The sequence below is a fragment of the Juglans regia genome, chromosome 8, assembly GCF_001411555.2.
Source record: "Juglans regia cultivar Chandler chromosome 8, Walnut 2.0, whole genome shotgun sequence".
NCBI lineage: Eukaryota > Viridiplantae > Streptophyta > Magnoliopsida > Fagales > Juglandaceae > Juglans > Juglans regia.
This window is the reverse complement of record NC_049908.1, coordinates 103,663-122,681: the sequence shown is the minus strand read 5'-3', so window position 1 is coordinate 122,681 and position 19,019 is coordinate 103,663. Positions and strand designations below refer to the sequence as shown.

General features: G+C 40.0%; 1 protein-coding gene across 3 annotated transcripts in view; it reads right to left on the bottom strand.

Annotated features, from left to right (window-relative positions):
- The window catches only part of LOC109000952 (brefeldin A-inhibited guanine nucleotide-exchange protein 5), an 85,834-nt gene that overhangs the window by 2,243 nt on the left and 64,572 nt on the right, over positions 1–19,019 (bottom strand). For all 3 annotated transcript variants that reach the window (XM_018978025.2, XM_018978024.2, XM_035693171.1), the window contains 11 exons: positions 15,359–15,598; positions 15,120–15,243; positions 13,817–13,965; positions 12,208–12,564; positions 11,423–11,589; positions 11,103–11,350; positions 10,670–10,845; positions 8,310–8,426; positions 7,273–7,409; positions 6,865–7,171; positions 6,001–6,096 (listed from right to left, as the gene is read on the bottom strand). In XM_018978025.2, coding sequence (XP_018833570.2) covers positions 6,001–6,096; positions 6,865–7,171; positions 7,273–7,409; positions 8,310–8,426; positions 10,670–10,845; positions 11,103–11,350; positions 11,423–11,589; positions 12,208–12,564; positions 13,817–13,965; positions 15,120–15,243; positions 15,359–15,598 — 2,118 coding nt within the window. The remainder of the gene's footprint in view (positions 1–6,000; positions 6,097–6,864; positions 7,172–7,272; positions 7,410–8,309; positions 8,427–10,669; positions 10,846–11,102; positions 11,351–11,422; positions 11,590–12,207; positions 12,565–13,816; positions 13,966–15,119; positions 15,244–15,358; positions 15,599–19,019) is intronic.

Here is a 19,019-nt window from a genome sequence, read left to right as displayed (position 1 = left end):
TATATGCATGCAGGTTTTACCAAACGAAATATAAGTTCTAACTGTTTTGTGATGTGATATAAGTTGTCCCACTTTATTATCCTTACCTATAAAAAAAAAATATAAGTTGTCCCACATTCTATCAATAAAAAAAGATTTTGAGGAAGTTGGCAGTGGGCTGGTGGGGTTGAATGAGGAAACAATTCTGAGGATGTTGATTGGTCTAGAGGAAAAGGTGGGTGCAGTGTTAGAAGAAATCAGTTATTTGAAACGCTGCGTCAAAGGAAAGGGAGAGATGAAGTCTGAATTGGGTCGGGTAACGGGTCAGAAGCATGGGCCGAATGTATCGGGTTCAGGGGGCCCAAGTCTGGGTAGGGTCGAGGGCTTCAACAAGGCCTGGAGGAAGGTATCTCGGTCCACCGAGATATCGGGCCAGGATCCGAAACAGGCTCCGGGGGACCCGATACACAGTGTGTCGGCGTCATCGCTGGCACAGAAAAGTTCGCCGGCCACCGTCGACCACTTTGGTGTGCCGGTTGAGATATTTCAAGGGGCGGGGTTGGAGGATGGAGAGATCGCGATTGACGCGGTTCCTCATCCGTGTGAGGTCGTTTCCTCGCTGGCTCTTGAAGTGGGGTGGGGAAGTGAACAGAGGGTGCCGTGTGTGTAGGTAGTAGCTCCAGTTGCTGTGCAGGTGCAGGTTGTCTCGCCTGTTCTTGGTTGTGCGAATATGGAGAATCCGGTAGTGGTGGGGAGCTCGGAACACTCACTGTCTCTTGATGTGGGGTTAGGGAGTGTACAGATTGAGCCTTGTGTGGAGGTAGTAGATCAAGATGCTGTGTCGGTGCAGGTTGTTTCGCAAGGTTTTGGTTTGGAGGATCTGGTAGAGGCAGGGGAAGACTTTTTCTCTGGAAATGAGGGGGGTTCAGAACTGTCTTTGCTTCCTAAGGACAATGTAGGTGAGGAGGGGGCAGCTACTCCACTTTGTACTCTTCCTCCTAGTAATCATGGGACTTGCTCGTCTAATTGGATTTTTAAGAAGGTAGAGGAGCTTCAAGATATTTTTGGGGTTTCTTTTGGAGGCTTTGAAGAGCAATTTATGGCGCTGGTTGTGGCTATTGAAGCTAGCCGTTCGAAATCCGCCACTAAACAGGATAGGGAACTCAAACGTTTAACGTGTTCCATCAATTATAACATGAAGGAAGGAAGTAGTGGAAGGGATAGAACGAAAGGGAGGGGCAAGTTAAGTTTCTTATGAAACCCAAGATTTTATCTTGGAATATACGGGGACTTAATGATAGTAATAAACGTCTTCGTATCAAAACTTTGTTGAGAATGTGGATGGGTGATGTGGTATGCCTACAAGAAACAAAGCTGAGTTTAATAGATAGAAATTTGGTGCGTAGTTTATGGGGATGTTCGCACGTGGGTTGGTCTTATTTGGCATCACTGGGAGCCTCAGGTGGTGTTCTATTAATGTGGGATAAAAGAGTGGTTGAGGCGATTGAGGAGTGTGTTGGCGAGTTCTCTGTTTCGACTTTATTCAAAAATGTGTGCGATGGATGGGAATGGGCTTTTGTAGGGTGTTATGGTCCAAACAGGGACTGTGATAGGCGAAGATTGTGGGAGGAATTGGCGGGAATATACTCATTATGGGATGTGCCGTGGTGTATGGGAGGTGATTTCAACATTACCCATTTTCCTAGTGAATGTTCAGGGCATCGTCGGCATTCCAGGGCCATGGAGGAATTTTCTGAGTTCATTTTTGATCTGGATCTTATGGACCTGCCTTTGGTGGGGGGGGACTACACATGGTCTAACGGTAGGGTTTGGTCGAAGTTGGATAGATTCCTTGTCTCTCCGGCATGGGAAGCTCATTATCCAGAAGTAAGTCAAAAAAGATTAGCTCGAGTCAGTTCAGACCATTTTCCCATTATTCTTGATTGTGGGGGCATACATAGGGGTCGAAGGTATTTCAAGTTTGAAAACATGTGGCTAACATCGAATGGGTTTGTAGACACGGTGCGTGCTTGGTGGATATCGTATCAGTTTAGTGGCACGCCAAGTTTCATTTTAGCAGCCAAGCTTAAGGCTCTAAAACAAGATCTGAAAAAATGGAATTTGGAAGTTTTTGGGCACACAGACAATCAGAAGTCTTCTTTGTTAGAGGAATTGCAGGAGTTAGAGGGTAGAGAATTATCGGGAGATGCATCGGAGGAGGTATTAGTGAGGAAGGGCATGGTGGTGGTAGAGTTGGAGAGAGTTTTATTGTCAGAAGAGATATCATGGCGTCAAAAATCTAGGGCTTTTTGGTTGAAAGAAGGTGATAGGTGTACAAAGTTTTTTCACAAAGTGGCTAATTCACATCGCCGAAACAATAACATTGAGGCGCTTACTTCTGGTACTCAGGTGTTATCCTCTTCCCCAGAATTAGAAAATCATATTGTACAGTATTATGAGAATTTACTTACTGAAACGGCAAATTGGAGGCCGAAGCTCGATGCTTTGCATTTTAAGACTTTTGATCCGCAATATGTGAGTGTTATGGAGAGACCGTTTGTTGAGGAAGAGATCTTCAAAGTCATCACTGGTATGGCTAAGGATAAAGCACCAGGACTGGATGGTTTCTCAATGGGTTTCTTCCAAACTTGTTGGGATGTTGTGAAAGGGGATGTTATGCAGGTATTCAGTGAATTCCATACTTATTAGAAGTTTGAAAAATCTCTTAATGCGACCTTTATTGCCCTCATTCCTAAGAAACACGAGGCTTCTCTCATTGAGGACTTTGTCCAATAAGTTTGGTTAGCAGTGTTTATAAGATTATTTCAAAGGTGCTTGCTAACCGGCTTAGTCCAGTGCTGGAAAATATTATATCCAAGCCACAGAATGCTTTTATTCGTGGTAGACATATTCTTGATTCGGTGCTCATAGCAAATGAGAGCCTAGATGCTAGATTGCAAGAGGGAAGTCCAGGTATTCTATGCAAGCTGGATATGGAGAAGGCTTATGATCATGTGAATTGGAATTTTCTCTTATACCTGCTTGAGAGGTGTGGATTTGGAAATAGGTGGATTTCATGGATGAGGTTCTGTATTTCAACTGCTCGATTCTCAGTTTTAGTTAATGGCACTCCTGCTGGTTTTTTTGATAGCTCGAGGGGTTTGAGACAGGGAGATCCGTTATCCCCTCTATTATTTGTCATCGTTATGGAGGCGTTGAGTAGGATGATACAGGCGCCTGTTGATGGGGGTTTCTTATCTGGTTTTAAGGTGGGAAATGGCTTGGGTGGCCCTTTTATTATCTCACATCTTCTTTTTGCAGATGACACTTTAGTATTTTGTGAAGCGGAGAGTAGTCAGGTCCAAACTTTAAGAGCATTGCTACTTTGCTTCGAAGCAGTGTCAGGGCTTAAGGTGAACCTCAGCAAATCTGAGATGGTACCGGTGGGGGAGGTTCATAATATAAGCAATCTTGCCAGTCTTTTGGATTGCAGGGTGTCCTCTTTTCCTATGAAATATTTGGGCCTCCCGCTAGGAGCATCGTTCAAGAATAGAGCTATTTGGGATGGGGTGGTGGAAAAGATAGAAAAAAGGCTGGCGGGTTGGAAAAGGGTGTATTTATCAAAAGGGGGGCGTCTTACTCTTATTAAGAGCACCCTTTCTAACATACCTACATATTTTTTATCTCTTTTTCCTATGCCTGCAGGGGTGGCAACTAAGATTGAGAAAATCTTTAGGGCATTCTTATGGGGAGGATTAGGGGAGGAGAAGAAATTTCACCTAGTTAGTTGGAAGACGGTTTGTGCCCCAATTGTGCATGGTGGTTTGGGTGTTTGCAACTTGCGAACCTTTAATAAAGCACTATTGGGGAAATGGCTTTGGAGATATCATAGGGAGGGGGGAGCACTGTGGAAGGAAACTGTAGACGCAAGATATGGTGTTGCATGGGGTGGGTGGATTTCAAACGAAGTGAGGGGGGGGTATGGAGTGGGGTTATGGAAGTATATAAGGAAGGGGTGGAAATGTTTTAAACAACATATTCGCTTTGAAGTCGGTGAGGGTAACCGAATCCGCTTCTGGCAGGATGTGTGGTGTGGAGATCAGACTTTGGAAAGGGTTTTTCCGGCTTTATATCGTATTGCAGCTAATAGGGAGGTTGCAGTGGCTGATGTGCAGTTATTTTCTCATGGTTCGCATCAGTGGAACACTATATTTTATAGGGATTTTCATGATTGGGAATTAGACATGGTTACTGAATTTTTCAGCTTATTACATTCCTCGGGTACTTCTAGGGTTCAACATGATAGTTTGAAGTGGAGGTCTAAGGATCATAAGTTATGTACTGTTAAGGCGTATTACAACATTTTGATCACGTATGATCTTACTCCATTCCCTTGGAAGAACATCTGGAGATCTCGTGTGCCTTCCAAAGTTGCTTTCTTTGTTTGGAATGCCGCACTAGGGAAGATCTTGACTATCGACAACTTGAGAAAAAGAGGATGTGTGGTGATGGATTGGTGTTACATGTGCAAAAAGAATGGAGAATCGGTTGATCATCTCTTACTACACTGTGAGGTAACAAGGGTGTTGTGGGATGAGATCTTTCGGAGGGTTGACGTCGCATGGGTAATGCCTTCGAGGGTTGTGGAATTGATGGGCTGTTGGAGGAATTTGCAGGGTTGTCGTCAAGTGGCAGCAGTATGGAAGATGATTCCGCTGTGTATCATGTGGTGCACTTGGATGGAAAGGAATGCGCGATGTTTTGAAGATAAGGAACGTACAGTGGTGGAGCTGAAGAATTTCTTTTTTAATACTTTATTACTTTGGTTTTCTGCTATTGTTTTAGTTGGGGACAATATTCAAGACTTCTTGTCTTTAGTTTATCGCTCTTAGAATGTATTTCTTTTTAGGAGTTTTGTGGTATACTACCTGTGTACATGGCTTTGGCCTTTTTCATTAATAAAATTTATCTCTTACATATCAAAAAAAAAAAAAAGATTTCTACAGAAGATAGAATGAGAAGGACGGTCCAAATGGTAAATGCAGACATAGTAAACCCAAATCTGATATGCAATGAGAGAGCCCATGAGCAAGTTGCAAACAAAAGAATTATATTATAATTAAATGAGTAACGGCATCACAGGCAGTTATTTACATAATGACACAGAAGTGATGGCTCTTCTCCACATTTTGTTTTCAGTAAACATGATAGACTGAGATGCCCTGTACAAATACATTATAGACTGATGGTAATGGCAGACTGGACTTAACACCATAATATCGACTCAGGGACTAACTGATAAAGCAATTGTCCACGTGTGTCTGTGTGTGTTAAGGGGGGTAAACACCCCTTTAAGATAAAGGTTTATTTATTTTCCAAGCATTATTAAATGTATCTCTAGTATGCTTCCAGTGAGTTGGATTGCACCACTTTTTGAGCTTCAATGAAATTTCACTTATAAAAAAAAAAAAAAAAGAAAAAAAAAAAAGAGGTTGAATCAACAAAATGCTAAGAAATCAACTTTAAGCATAGTTTCAAGATGCTGCTGAGGTGATACAAACCACCATTTGCACAATCCCTTTTTAGAATTTCATGTTTGATACAAAATAAGAACTGACTAGTTCAGTGACAGAAAAGAACCTAACAATCTGGCTAGTTTAATAGAAATAACATCGCACAGTTTCGTCCATGTCATTTAGAAATAGATAAAACATCTTTTACGTGGATCAAGCCAGATACAAGATAAAATTATTGCTTTTACTTTCTTTTGGTGGGGTGGGGGCATGGCGGCTTTGGGGGGGGGGGGGGGGGGGTTTATGCTATAGCAATTGCCATACAAGCCATATTCATGCAACAAACTAATTTGACACTCGAACATTGAGCTCAAGGACAGACAAAGACTATGAAAGATTAAGGGCTAATAAAGAACTTCTGCAAGGGCAGGAGATATTGCCACAAATCTATAGGTGCTTTTTCTAAAAGAATAAACTAAAATAAAAAGATCAGGAAGCAGGAAATTACCTGGTCACAGCATACAAGTTTTGTAAGCAAAGGATAGAAGTCTCGCACGTGTCTTTGAAATATCTGACTGTTCATAAAGCACATGCCTTTAATAACCTGAAAGATCAAGTATTGGAGAAAGAAAAAGCTAGGTTACCACTACAACTTATAAAAGTGAATGAGAAAAACACTCAAGGCTTTAATTAGATTTGTAACTTGGTCCCTTAGTTCTCATTGGATGTTGGAAACTCCCTAGTCAGAGAAAATGACAGTCCCTATTCCTTTGATGACGTGGATCATTACCAAGGCAAGGCTCTTAGGACCTACCCGTAAAATCCCAGATACATGACCCCATACGCTAGAATGGTCTATCATGTAATTTATGGGGAACTCCTAATGTGGGGTTGAACCCAGGATGTCTTGAGTTCAAGGCCTTCTTAATGCAAATTTTGACAGTTTTATTGCGAGGTAAAAATGGCTGCCAAACATCCAGGCCAATCCATTTCTGACAACAAAGTGGTCTGATGGCTCTAAACGGACTATAACTGATGCCAGCAGAGAGTTCAACCAGTCCAACAAGCTGGCCTGGTCCTGCTTTTAGAATGTTGTATGTGCTGAGACTCACTGTAGGGTTGTGTTCTCCAACAAGAGAATGGAATGACGTTGCACATTATAAGAGGTGCGAGGAAGTAAAAGTGCTTTACAAATCAGGCATGCAGTTTGCACAAAATCCTTGTAAGCAAGTGTATGTATTATCCTATATGCAAAATGTTTCCAATAATACTTAGCAGCAAAAGTGTTGGCATTAAATAAATCATCATAAAAAATCAAATATCTCTCAACATGCCCTACTTTCACTATTTTTAGAAACAACAATTTATATACCTTAACAATAATTGGAGAACGTAACTCCAACACACAATGAATGTCCATATTAGTAGTTTCCCCAACACTGGACTGCAGATCAGATGCCTCCCTGAGTACCTGTTCACAGAAAGATATCAATTTCTCCTCAGCTACTCTTGCAAGTTTTTCTTCTGTACTAGATTTGTTAGTTGAAGCAGTATCAACATCCACAGGACTATTAGGATATCTCTCTTCATTCATATCATCTCCTGAAGTTGCTTTCTGTAAGATGTCCAGATATATGCAAGTTCCTGCTAATTCCTGGCGCAGAAGATTCAAAGGTGGCCTGTTCAAAAATGAAATAATAATGACAAAACGTTCTTCTGCTTCAAGGATAAGAAATTCTTTAGGCAACTGGTGAAGGAGAAGAAAAACAAATCTGAATACCAAAGGTCAGTATTTTGGTGCATCCGCGTTCTGAGGTTGGTATATGAATTATAAGAAGCAGCAAACTCCAACAAAGGTAGCAATATGTCCATTATAACAATCTTTTGTGGTGCTTTCAACTTGCTCCAGTATTTCTTCTACAAATTGACAGGAAAACAATTTTCAGATACCTTCCCAACAATTAAATGATACATTAGTCAAATCTCTCTCTCTCTCTCTCCCTTCTTGTGCACGGTTTTTTGTAATGTCCACTCACCCCGCTTTAACAAGCCAAGGAACAAGCCACATCTGCCCTATACTCCAAAAGAACTAGTCAATGGTATAATCGGAGCCCCTTGAAATCACTATAAAGAGCAAGAACTTTCCTCTCCAAGTAATATGGGATCTCATCACCACCTATACTCACTCAATATGGGACATCATAAACTCCCCCGCTTAAATTATTGACTTCCTCATCAGGCCATTCTATTATAGGTAGCACAGCTCAAAGTTACACACTTATGATTGAGATTATCTTTGATACCAACTGTAACAGTCCTATGCCCAAGCTAGATTAGACCCATACTCCAAAAAGGACAATTCAATGGTACAATTGGGGTCCTAGGAATCATTATGAAGAGCAAGACTTCTCCCCTGCAAGCAATGTGGGATCCTATTTTCCACCTATTCTAGCTCAATGTGAGGTATCAACCGCTGCGGCCCACCCAACCCAACAACAAGCTCCAAAAAAAAAAGGGAAAAAACAAGTTCTCACCCACTCGTGCACAGGGTGGACCATTACATTCTCCACCACTACCTTTTCTACCCAGGCCTCACCTACTAAATAGGTCAAGGAGAAATGGATATGGCAATAGGCCCAAGCTATTTGGAGAACTAAATCTGTCCAACCATGCGGCATTCCAACTGTATTCTCCTAAAAAATTAACTCAAAAGTTCATTCTGTTGGATTTCAGGTGGATCTATAATAATTAAGAAAAAAGGCATTCATTAAAGGGAGGGTTATGTCTAATGAAAATATACAAGAATCAGAACTAAACCTGGATACTATCAATTGCTCCAAGCAGCAGTAATTGAGTGATGCACTTTCCTCGCACAGTTCCCAATAGTGGACTTTCTACCTCATCTTTAACATCGGATTCCATGGCGTCAGGGACCTAGAGTGGCAGGAGATCAACAAACGAAACAAATATAAACAAAAAAAAGGCGTGTGGATCCAGATATATTAAAAGAAGGAAAAAGGGGAAGTATTAAGTATTGAAGTTTCCCTCGATCATCCTCAGGTGGGTTTACAAAGAAGGATATGCAAATAAAATGGGAATACTGTAGAAAGGCTAATGTACAGACACTCATTAAAAGAACTTGCGTAAAATAGTAGCCCCTTGAACCTCATTTACAACCTTAAACAATACCCCTTCTGAGAGTCGATGTTGCGTGGGTTATGCCGGCAAAGGTGATTGACCTACTTGCTTGTTGGAAGGGTCTAAAAGGTTGTTCTCAGGTAGCAGCAGCTTGGAAAATGATCCCGTTATGCATAATGTGGTGTATTTGGATGGAAAGGTATGCATGATGTTTTGAAGATAAGGAGCGAACAATGGAGGAGCTACAAAATTTTTTTCTGCACACTTTACTCTTATGGTTTTCAGCTATTGTTCTTAATGGAATTAGTGTACAGGAGTTCTTAGCTCTAATTTAGTTTATTAAGAATGTATTTAGGTGTTTTCTATTGTATACTCCCTGTGTACATAGGCTATGCCTATCTTCATTCATATTAATGAAAATTACTTTTTACTGATAAAAAAAAATATATATTTGAAACACAGAGAACTTTTTTTTTTTTCTTTTTTATAGGTAAAGATTATATTAATAAGAATAGGCATAGTCCAAGTATACAGAGAGTATACAAGAGGTAACACCTAGTTAGGATGACATAAAACCTTAAGTTTAGCAAACCTTTTAACCCCAACAATCTGACCAGTTAATGAAGAAATCAAAATTCCTCAACTATGTAGCACTACTTGTATTCAAACTATCGTATCTAATTCAATCTGCAAACCTAAGACCTGGGATCATTGAGATTGCTTTTGATAGGGTGCAACAATGGGTTAAGATTTTAATCTGTGCTGCATTGAGCTGGAATAATGGAAAGGACATTTAGAAACCACAGAGCTGCTTGATTCAAAATGCAGTTTTTGACATTCTAGACTAAATTTGTAGGGAACTAGCTTCCTGTCTTTCTCCAAAATGAAAATTGTCATTGAAACATTTCATCAATAACCCCCTGTACTTCGGTCAGGTTGAGATTCAGCATCTATGCTTTTTTTAGAAATAACCACCTGTGCTATGACAAATTGTGGATCAGCCCCCTGTTACAAATTTCATCGATCCTAATTAACAGAAAATACTTGGCAATCCATAAGACCTCGAAGTTAAGAAAAAAAATTTGGAGCCTGTAAGACTTCCACATAGAGAACTCTCTTCTCCTATTTGAAAAATTAAATTAAATTAAAATTAAATCATAAAATTATATTTACTAAAAAAATTAATAAACCAAAAACAAAAAAAGTCATCGAATGCTCTCCCCACTAGACCACCAGATGGTGACCAGAGAGAGAGAGAGAGAGAGAGCAAACATACTGGTATTCCATAACTACATGTAGCTGTAAAAAGTAAATTACAAATCTTAAATTCACAATTTACGTCAAGCAAACCACAAGCATTATATGTCTAGTTAAGTGGTCATGTTGATATATGAATTTGAAATCAAATTTTACAGAAGGTAAGCAACATCAAAGTAACATACAGACTATAAAAGAAAAGAAAGATATTGCTAATTATTTTTTGGTAAGAATAAATATCATTAAATTGCCAAGGAAAAGTGTTGGTTGTCTTTAAAATATCTTAGAATATTACTTTTTTCATGGTCATTGTCAAGCAGTATAACTTCTCTATTCAGAAAACCACCTCAGTGAAAATATGCACTTTTCCTGAAGTTCCACCGAACAAACACCTCCACTCCAACAAAACCTTAACAAAAAACTATATACAACAGCCAGATCTGAAATTGGCCACTTTCTTAGCAGGTAAAGTGAGATCAAGTTAAAGCAGGTCTGCCTGTCTTGGAACTTCTTTTTTGGCACAAATGAACTGCAGATAATTCCTCAATATCACAATTGTTCAGGAAAAAAAAAACCCATGGAAAGTTTAGCATTCAATTGAAGTGTGATAGTCAAGAAATTTAAATTGAAGGCAATAACAATACAGCTAGAAAGGCATATTAACTGGGTGTGAATCTATGTGGCACATCTAAAGAAGATATTTTTTGTTTTTAATCTTTTCCTGACTGTCTAAAGCAGATACCACATGGCCCTTGGGACATGATTATTGACAAGTAAGATACCTGGACTGGAGAAGATGGCACGGAAGCATCTGAAGCAGGGCTTTTAGATTTAGAAGTAAGATTTCTGAGAAAGAGATTGTCCATCATATTTCCCATAATCCTTTGGCCAATTGTTTGACTCCGTTGGAGGCCTCCATCAGCAGTTTTCAAAGCTCTTCCCGATGGTGATGCAAGCCCTTAAAAAATAAACATTCAATTTTCCTGAGTTTCCATTGAATACATTCACCGATATTTATTTTATTATTTCACATTGACAACTATAAAGGTAAAGGTAGCACAAATTTAACCCTTCAATCATAATAAGATATCAGTGGGAAAAATATTTATAAGATTATTGTTTCAATCTGTTGGATTGCAGATTTTAAGTTATCTGAATGCTAATAACAAGCCTTACTATAAATACGCATTTCCCATAAATGTTTCAGCAGCTAACCTTCAGATCCTTCCACATTAACTTGTGAACCTGATTCTCGATAGTGATCTAGGGGGACTGTTGCATTAGGGTTCCTTGCAGTGCCATCATGACCATTACTTAGGGATGGCAACAGAGACCCCTTTCCATTATCCCTGCCATCAAAATGATGGCCATCCACTTCCTCGTTGTCAAAAGACTTCAAGGAAGCACTATCAAAACCTAAAGCATTGAGCAGCTCAAGTGGTTGTGTTGTGTATGAAGCATCTCTGGTGGTCAAAACAAAAGAACGTTAGTAATGGAATATAACAAAATATTTTCAGGAAGCATGAGATGTGAACCTTATGCTTTTCAGCAGCATATCCCAGTCACTTTCACTGAATTGGTGTCCTCCAACTTCTATAAGATGCACCAGTGCACCCAGAGATATTGAAACCACTGATTGGTCGGTCTGTTTGGCGCAATCCAACAGCAAACTCAATAATGGCGGAAGCATAAAACATACCTCCTGCACAAAAGAAGATAAATTTGCCATCACAAATAAGTTCTTAAAAAATAATTAAAACTAGATCATCTCACAGCCTTTAAATGATGGGTGCTCAATACATAAACTACTACGCTCAATATACATTGTCAGACGTGACTTGTTTCAATAGAAAACCTTATTTCAAAATCGTTTTCAATAAGCTCACCACCAGAGACATATACATTCACGCTATTGGCAGTAACAATCAATAATGCTACACCCAAAAAAACAATTAGATCCATTAATATGTAAATGAGATTAACACATCTCTTCTAAACATTCAAGTAATAATCATTTTGTCTGTAATCATTTTGTCTGTGTGCGCAGCAAAACAATATTCAGTATAACATAATGTCATGGTCTACAACGTAGTGTATTCCAAGGCATACATTTTCTTCTTCCTTCCTCCTGTTAACTATGCGCCAAAACCAACTTCAAGAATAACAGAACAGTTTTTTTTTTTAAATTCAATCAATGTATCAAGTTTAACAACTGTTTATCTCTATTAAATCTCAGCATCAGCATCAGCATCAACATATCCCTCTCTTGACTAATTGGTACTAAGAGGGAGTACTGTTTAACACAACCAATATCAAGTACCTTGTAGAAAATGTTGAAAAGGTTGCACAGCAATTGAAGTGAGTGGATGCTGGTCTCACGAAGTGACTCATCATCAGAATAAATTAAGCTTTCCTTTCCAGCATGTCTTACATGATCAAAAATAGGAAACAAGACTCGATGGAAGATGCTCTCCCAAAATGATGAAGAGAATTTGCTCCCTCTCTCATTCAGTAAATCAAACAAAACTTCTAGTGCACAGCTTCTGACCTCTGGCCTTGGGTCTGATGTGAGATCAGATAATCCAGCCAGCATCGGGAACCAATAATGCTCAGTCACATCAAAGGTTGCATCCACATTACCACCAATGGGTTTTAGTGCACCTCCAGGTATGAGGCCCTAAAATTGACAAACACACAGGCACCAAGACATTCGGTCACAAATCAAAGTAACCCCTTCTCTGTGGAAGATAAACAAATCCCCAACATACTGTTTGAAGCAAACACGAGACCACAGCAACTAGAGATGCGGCTAGTATACCCAGATAATAAAAATAAAACACGTACAGTACAAACTCTAAAGGCCATAACAGAACTCCATGCCTATAACAGAAATCAGAATGACGTTTTTCATATTGATATTGCATTTGTCATCCCTCACATGATGCTAGTGCATTCAAGGAAGAAGTGGATATGTAGATGCATAGATTTTACTGACAAGGAAATATTTTGCATTGAAAGATATGAAGCAGTTGATAAATCACAAGAATATGATGAACCCATAACAATTGCAGAGTGTAATTCGTGCTACACGCATGTCTCGTTTTGACACGTATGGTTTACTTTCTCCACATGTCCTCCTTCCAATAGTCTTTTAAAGCATATTGAGAAGGAAATAGCATGTACAGATAGAAATCAAGTGAAAGGATATATAGTATATACTGACTAAAAAAATAAAAACAAATAAGGATCAAAGCATTTAACACTGAATTCATCCCTAGTGGTCATAAGCTAACATTACAACTCCACAAAGGACACTGCTCAACCCTGTTTAAGGCCATACTTTCTGCCATGTCTTTTCTAAGCTAACCTTGCTCATTACTTCTACTCATTATTGTAACAACATAGCCCTTTATCAAGTTTGACACTGGTGATGAGAATTTCTTATGAAAATACAGTACATAACTTCCTTTCTTGTTCTGTTTTATCTTCTTCGCCATTCAACTCAGTTTTTTGTTTGAGTATGTCCTAGACGTCTCCTATACATATCAATGTCATGCCATTTCACATTGACATCGATACTGAAGGGCAAGTGTCAAGTTCACCAAAACTTTGCTCACCAAACTTTTCTTCTTCCTCTTTATATCTCTGTTCTTTTTTGCTTTAAATTATTATTTTCTTTTTCTGGAGAAGAAAGATAGAATCTGATAATTGAAGTTCATAATTGAAGTTCACCAACTTCAATAATGGCATGAATCATTAAGGATATGCAACCATCTGTACCCAAGGAAAGGAACTGAATTCAAGTGGGATGATTATATGGTTTGGCCATACAAGCTGCTGCAGGTAGAACTTAAATCCAACATTTTTTTCCATCTCCATGGATTAATAGAAGTGATATGCTCAATGAAATGTCAGACTAGATAACAAACCTCTGCCAGACGGTCCTCACATATACGTAGGAGTGCAATAGCCTTCAAGCTTATACGGTGCGAACTTTTATTATTGGCAAACCTGATAAGACAGTTGACGCAGTCCATAAAACAATCTCCAACTACTTGATCAAAGTGTTCCAAGATAACTGCAAATGTGCTTAGTGTTAGATATACTGAAGTTTCCAATAAGAAGGATAACTAATTTTTATGAGTAAAAGAAAATTTATTGATACGAAAATAAACATAGCCCAAGTACACGAGAATGCACCTAATTAGGATCTAGAAATAGATACAAGGAAATCATGAAAATTGGGACCATTAAAATCTACAGCTATGGCCACATACATAAGGTCTTAAAGAAGAAACTTTTAAGCTCTTCCAAAGAGCACTCCCGATCCTCGAAGTTCCGATGGTTATTTTCCCTCCAAATGCAACACAGTAAGCAAATAACACAACTACAATATGGGGGATGATGCCCTTTAGAGTTCTCCAACTAGCTAGAAGATCAACCACCTTCCCAGGCACATCCCGTATTAACTCTGCTGAAAAAATCATTCCATAGGGCCCTAGCAAACTCACAATGGAGAAATAAGTGATCCGCTGTTTCACACTGTTTCACCTTAAGAAGGTGCCTTACTTCTCCAAATACTCTTCCAAGGGAAGTAATTGTCATCCTCAGCAGTAAGAGCCTCATAGAATAAGCGTACAAAGGATAGAAAAGAGTCCAAACAATCTTGTCCATCTCTTCACTACTGACTTCAAAGGAATACAACAAATTGAAAAAGTCTACAAGTAAACCAACCTCCCAATCATGTGCCTCCCTAATAAAGCACATTCCACTATTATGAGCCAGAAACAATCTCTCTTAATTTGACGAACCCAGGCCTCCTGGTCCCGTGCAATTATGAAAACTGTAGGATAGGCATCCTTGAGGGCCCTATCCCCCACTCATGCTAGAAACTAATCCTGGAGCCATCCCCCACCACCAATCAGGTATGGCTAGAAAAAGATCCTCAACCTCTCCGGGTATTTTTCCATAACCCCACTCTGTGTGCCCCCCAAACTTTATTAGAACACCATCCCCCCCTAGCACCCCCATACTTATGATCTCTCACAACCTTCCACAAGGCTTTATTCTCCTACTCCCTTTTGACCAGTACATTCTTTTCCACCCTGCTAGCCTACGCTCAATCTTCACCAACACCACGTCCCAAATGGGGTTTTCCTTGAATGTAGGATAACATCAATATAAAATGGCAAGTACTACTGCAGGAAGAAAACGAAGAAAGCTTGTTCTTACCCTGTTCAACATTTTCAAATGCTCTTTCAAGAATTGATTCCAATTCATCATCTGCAGCAGCTGTGAAAATCATAAAGACACTTCGCCATCCAGACTTTATGCTGCCAACTTTAGACTTTATCATCTGCAGTAGACACCAAAAAAGTACTTCTAACAAAACTGCCCAAAGGCATAGTAAATATTGACAGTTAAGACTTCGATTTATAATGCATCAAGGAAAGGTAACCAAGTAGACATACTTGAACAATGCAGTCAACGATTAGGCTTCTTATGGACTCGCTTCGAGTATTTCGCATAAGGACAACAAATGGTTTCAAAATATCGTTCTGGAAAGTGAAATTGGCAAGTTCAGCACGCTCCAAATACTTCATACCAAGTTGCCTTAAAGAGTCTATGGCATACATAGCAATTTTCTCATCATGATGGCTCCCAGCTGAAATAAAGTGATTTGCTAAAACAGACCATATTCTAGCCCAGACCTGGAAGAGATATCAGACGAAAGTTTTAGGTTGTACTTCACTAATACACTTTTTTTGATAGGTAAAAAGAATTTATTAATCCACAAAATTAAGCAAAGCCTAAGTACACAAAAAGTATACAAGAGATGAACCTAATTACAAGCTAAGAGCTGTGAAAAACAGCATAAAAGTCATTAAAACTAATCCCATTCAATACAATAGCTGAAGCCCAAAGTAACAATGTATGAAAGAAAAAACGAAACTGATAGGGATCCCGTTCAATTTTCCCGCTTGCTTTTTTTTTTTATTAAGAAAATATTGTTTAATAATATTGTGAATTTTTTTTCTTTTTTAAAAATATTTAAAAGTGTTAAAAAAATGATGTGAAAAAAAAAACTAAAAAAAAAAAAAAACAAGCGGGAAAATTGAACCTATTTTCAAGCCTACTTGTTAGCACCTATTTTCAAACTTGTTTCGCGAAAACTTTCTCATTGGTGAAGATTTTTGGTGCTTATCTATGAGATTATCATTGATTTCATGAAGCAAATTCTTATAGAATCTAAACTTTTTGAACTGTTTGAGGAAGGCAGCCAATGGATTCACATAACAAAGAGAAGTTGGAAGGTTACAAAAGCATTGGTCCTGGAGATGTTCACAGTGAACTGGTTTCATTAGAGCCCTTGAGAAATGTTCATATGGTGATAAAAAGGAGTTATTTGCAACCTCAAGGGATGGTCATAGAAGCTACATTGCTCAGAGATGTTCCAATGCTCAAGGTCGATATATGGCATTAGTGGAATATGGCAATGGTGGCAGACGGAATTTTGTTTTTATACTGGAAGAAATGCAGGGGAAAGGGTGGAAAAAAATGGTGGTTGCACTGCAGGAAGCTTACAACAACTTGGAGAAGGGGAGAACGGTTGGGTTGTCAAGGTTTCAAAACCCAAACCAGAAAGTGTCAATGAACACTTTGCCTAAAACCCATGCAGAGGTGGTTCGGTCATCGGGACTTGTTGCCGACAGTCAAGAAATGATAATGAGTACTAGGGGAGATGCAGTAGTAGCGGAACCAAGAGTGGAGGGTAATTTAGGGTATTAAAAAGTAAAGGAGATAGCCGTTGAGGGAGAAGGACGGAGACATGTGCCGCATGCTCCAGTCTGCAGAAATAACGCTGAAATGGTGAGTAGCTCTCTAATTGAGAGAGGACGTAAGGAGAGGGAAGAAGATCTTTCCCTTCTTAAACAAGATCAGCTATAGTTAAGAATTTTGGTCAACAACATGATTCAATGAGTGGATAAGACTAGACTAGGCTTGGGCTTGAGTCTGTCATCCTCAGGCTTGGGCAAAGGTGGGCCGAGTAAGAATAGGCTGGGTCAAGAAAGGCATTTCACTCTGGCTGAGAAAGGCAAAGCTATAGCCCAACCCAATAGCTGGTGGGCTAAACCCCCAAGGCCTCCCGAAACGGGCTTTGTGCCTGTTATCGGCAAGGACCCATTGACCTTGTCCAATCACTGGCCGACGACCACACAAAACCCATCGCCGAGACCTGGAGATCTAGTGGGTGCGCCTTTGGTCAAACCATCGCCGAACTTGATGCTGTTGATGGAGATTGAAGCCTAGATTGGTTGTTTCGGATGTACGAGGGGCCTATGAGTCACAGAAAAGAGACAGACCCCACTGCAGGGACCAAGCAACCTGGAGGGTGGGCCTCTGGTTGAACCATCACCAAAGTTGACGTCAAAAACGGAGATCGAAGCCGAGACTGCTTGTTCTGGATATACGAGGGGCCAGTGAGTCACGAAAAACAGATAGATCCCATTACTTGGACTAGGGGATCTGGTGGGTGGGCCTCTTGCCGACAACGTACCCGAGTTGACGTTGTCGGTGGTGTTAGAAGCCAAAAATGTCCATTTCGAACGTACAAAGGGTTCTTGAATAGAGGAAGAGGGATAGAGTGAGTGGGCGACCTTCTCTGACGCAGTTGAAAGTCCTATACCTGTTGTGCTTAAACCAGAGCCTCCAATGGACACTGAGATGCTGATGGGGGGACGGTTTTACGGATGACAACCAAACTGATGCTGGCATATTGGTTATATTCAAAGTTTCTGAACACAATAATAACAAGGGGGAGTTCCAGTTGGTGGAGGAAGCAGCAGGTAGGAATATGGGAGCTGATGATCATTGGGTTAAGCCTACTCCATTGAATTTAATGTCCCCACTGAAAGAACAAAAAGCATCAGATTGGGTTTTACTTTAAGCCATGGAGATTCAATTGGGTGTTGGACTCCCATGTTTCGGTTATGAAGATCAGTTCTTGGCCTTGTCGCCATTGAAGCTGGGCAGTCCAATGCAACCATGAAGAGCCATTCAACCAAGAAAAGGGAAAGGGAATTAAAGCGACTAGTTTGGTAAATTATGAAGTGCGAGTCGTTGTGGGACGAAGGATAGGGCAAAATTAGCGATTTCATGAAGTTCAAAATAGTCTCGTGGAATGTAAGGGGGTTGAACAAATTAGAGAAGCGCACCAAAGTACGAAATGAGCTTTGTAGTTGAAGAGTGGATGTTGTATGTTTACAAGAGACAAAGCTGGAACTCATCTCCCTTAACATCATACGGAGTTTGTGGAATTGTTGTCATGTGGGGTGGTTGTATTTGCCATCTAAGGGGGCTTCGAGAGGCATCTTGGTAATGTCGGTTAAAAGCGTGGTGGAAAAAACGGATGAGTGTGTGGGGGATTATTCTATGGCTACTTCTTTCACGAATGTGGAAGATAGGTATCAATGGTCATTTGTCGGTGTTTATGGTCCCAATACCAATATTGAGAGAAGAGGCATGTGGGATGAATTGGCTGATCTTCGTAGCTTATGGAGCCTCCCTTGGTGCATTGGGGGAGATTTTAATGTCACTCGCTTCCCAAGTAAACGAATGGGAGGTCCTAGCTCTAGCTTAGCAATGACGGATTTATCAGACTTCATTTATGAGCAAGATCTTCTGGATGTTCCTCTAGTGGGTGGAACATTCACATGGTCCAGTAATAGAGAACATCCAACTTAGTCAAGACTTGATAGATTCCTCATTCGCCCGATCGGGAAGCACATTTTCTGGATCTAATCCAAAAACAGCTTCCAAGGTTATGTTCGGACCACTTCCCCATTCTCATTGATTGTGGAGGCATACAGGGAGGTAAAATATATTTCAAGTTTGAGAACATGTGGCTGAAATCCGAAGGCTTCGTTGAGTGAGTTAGACAATGGTGGTCGTCCTATCTCGTACAAGGCAACCCAAGTTATGTGCTGGCTTGTAAGTTAAAGGCTCTCAAGGAGGACTTGAAGAAGTGGAATGAGCAAATGTTTGGGAATGTGGAACACTGAAAGAAGTCCCTCCTTGATGAATTACAAGGTTTGGAGGATGTGGAGGAGAGGGGGCTTTCAGAAGAAGAAA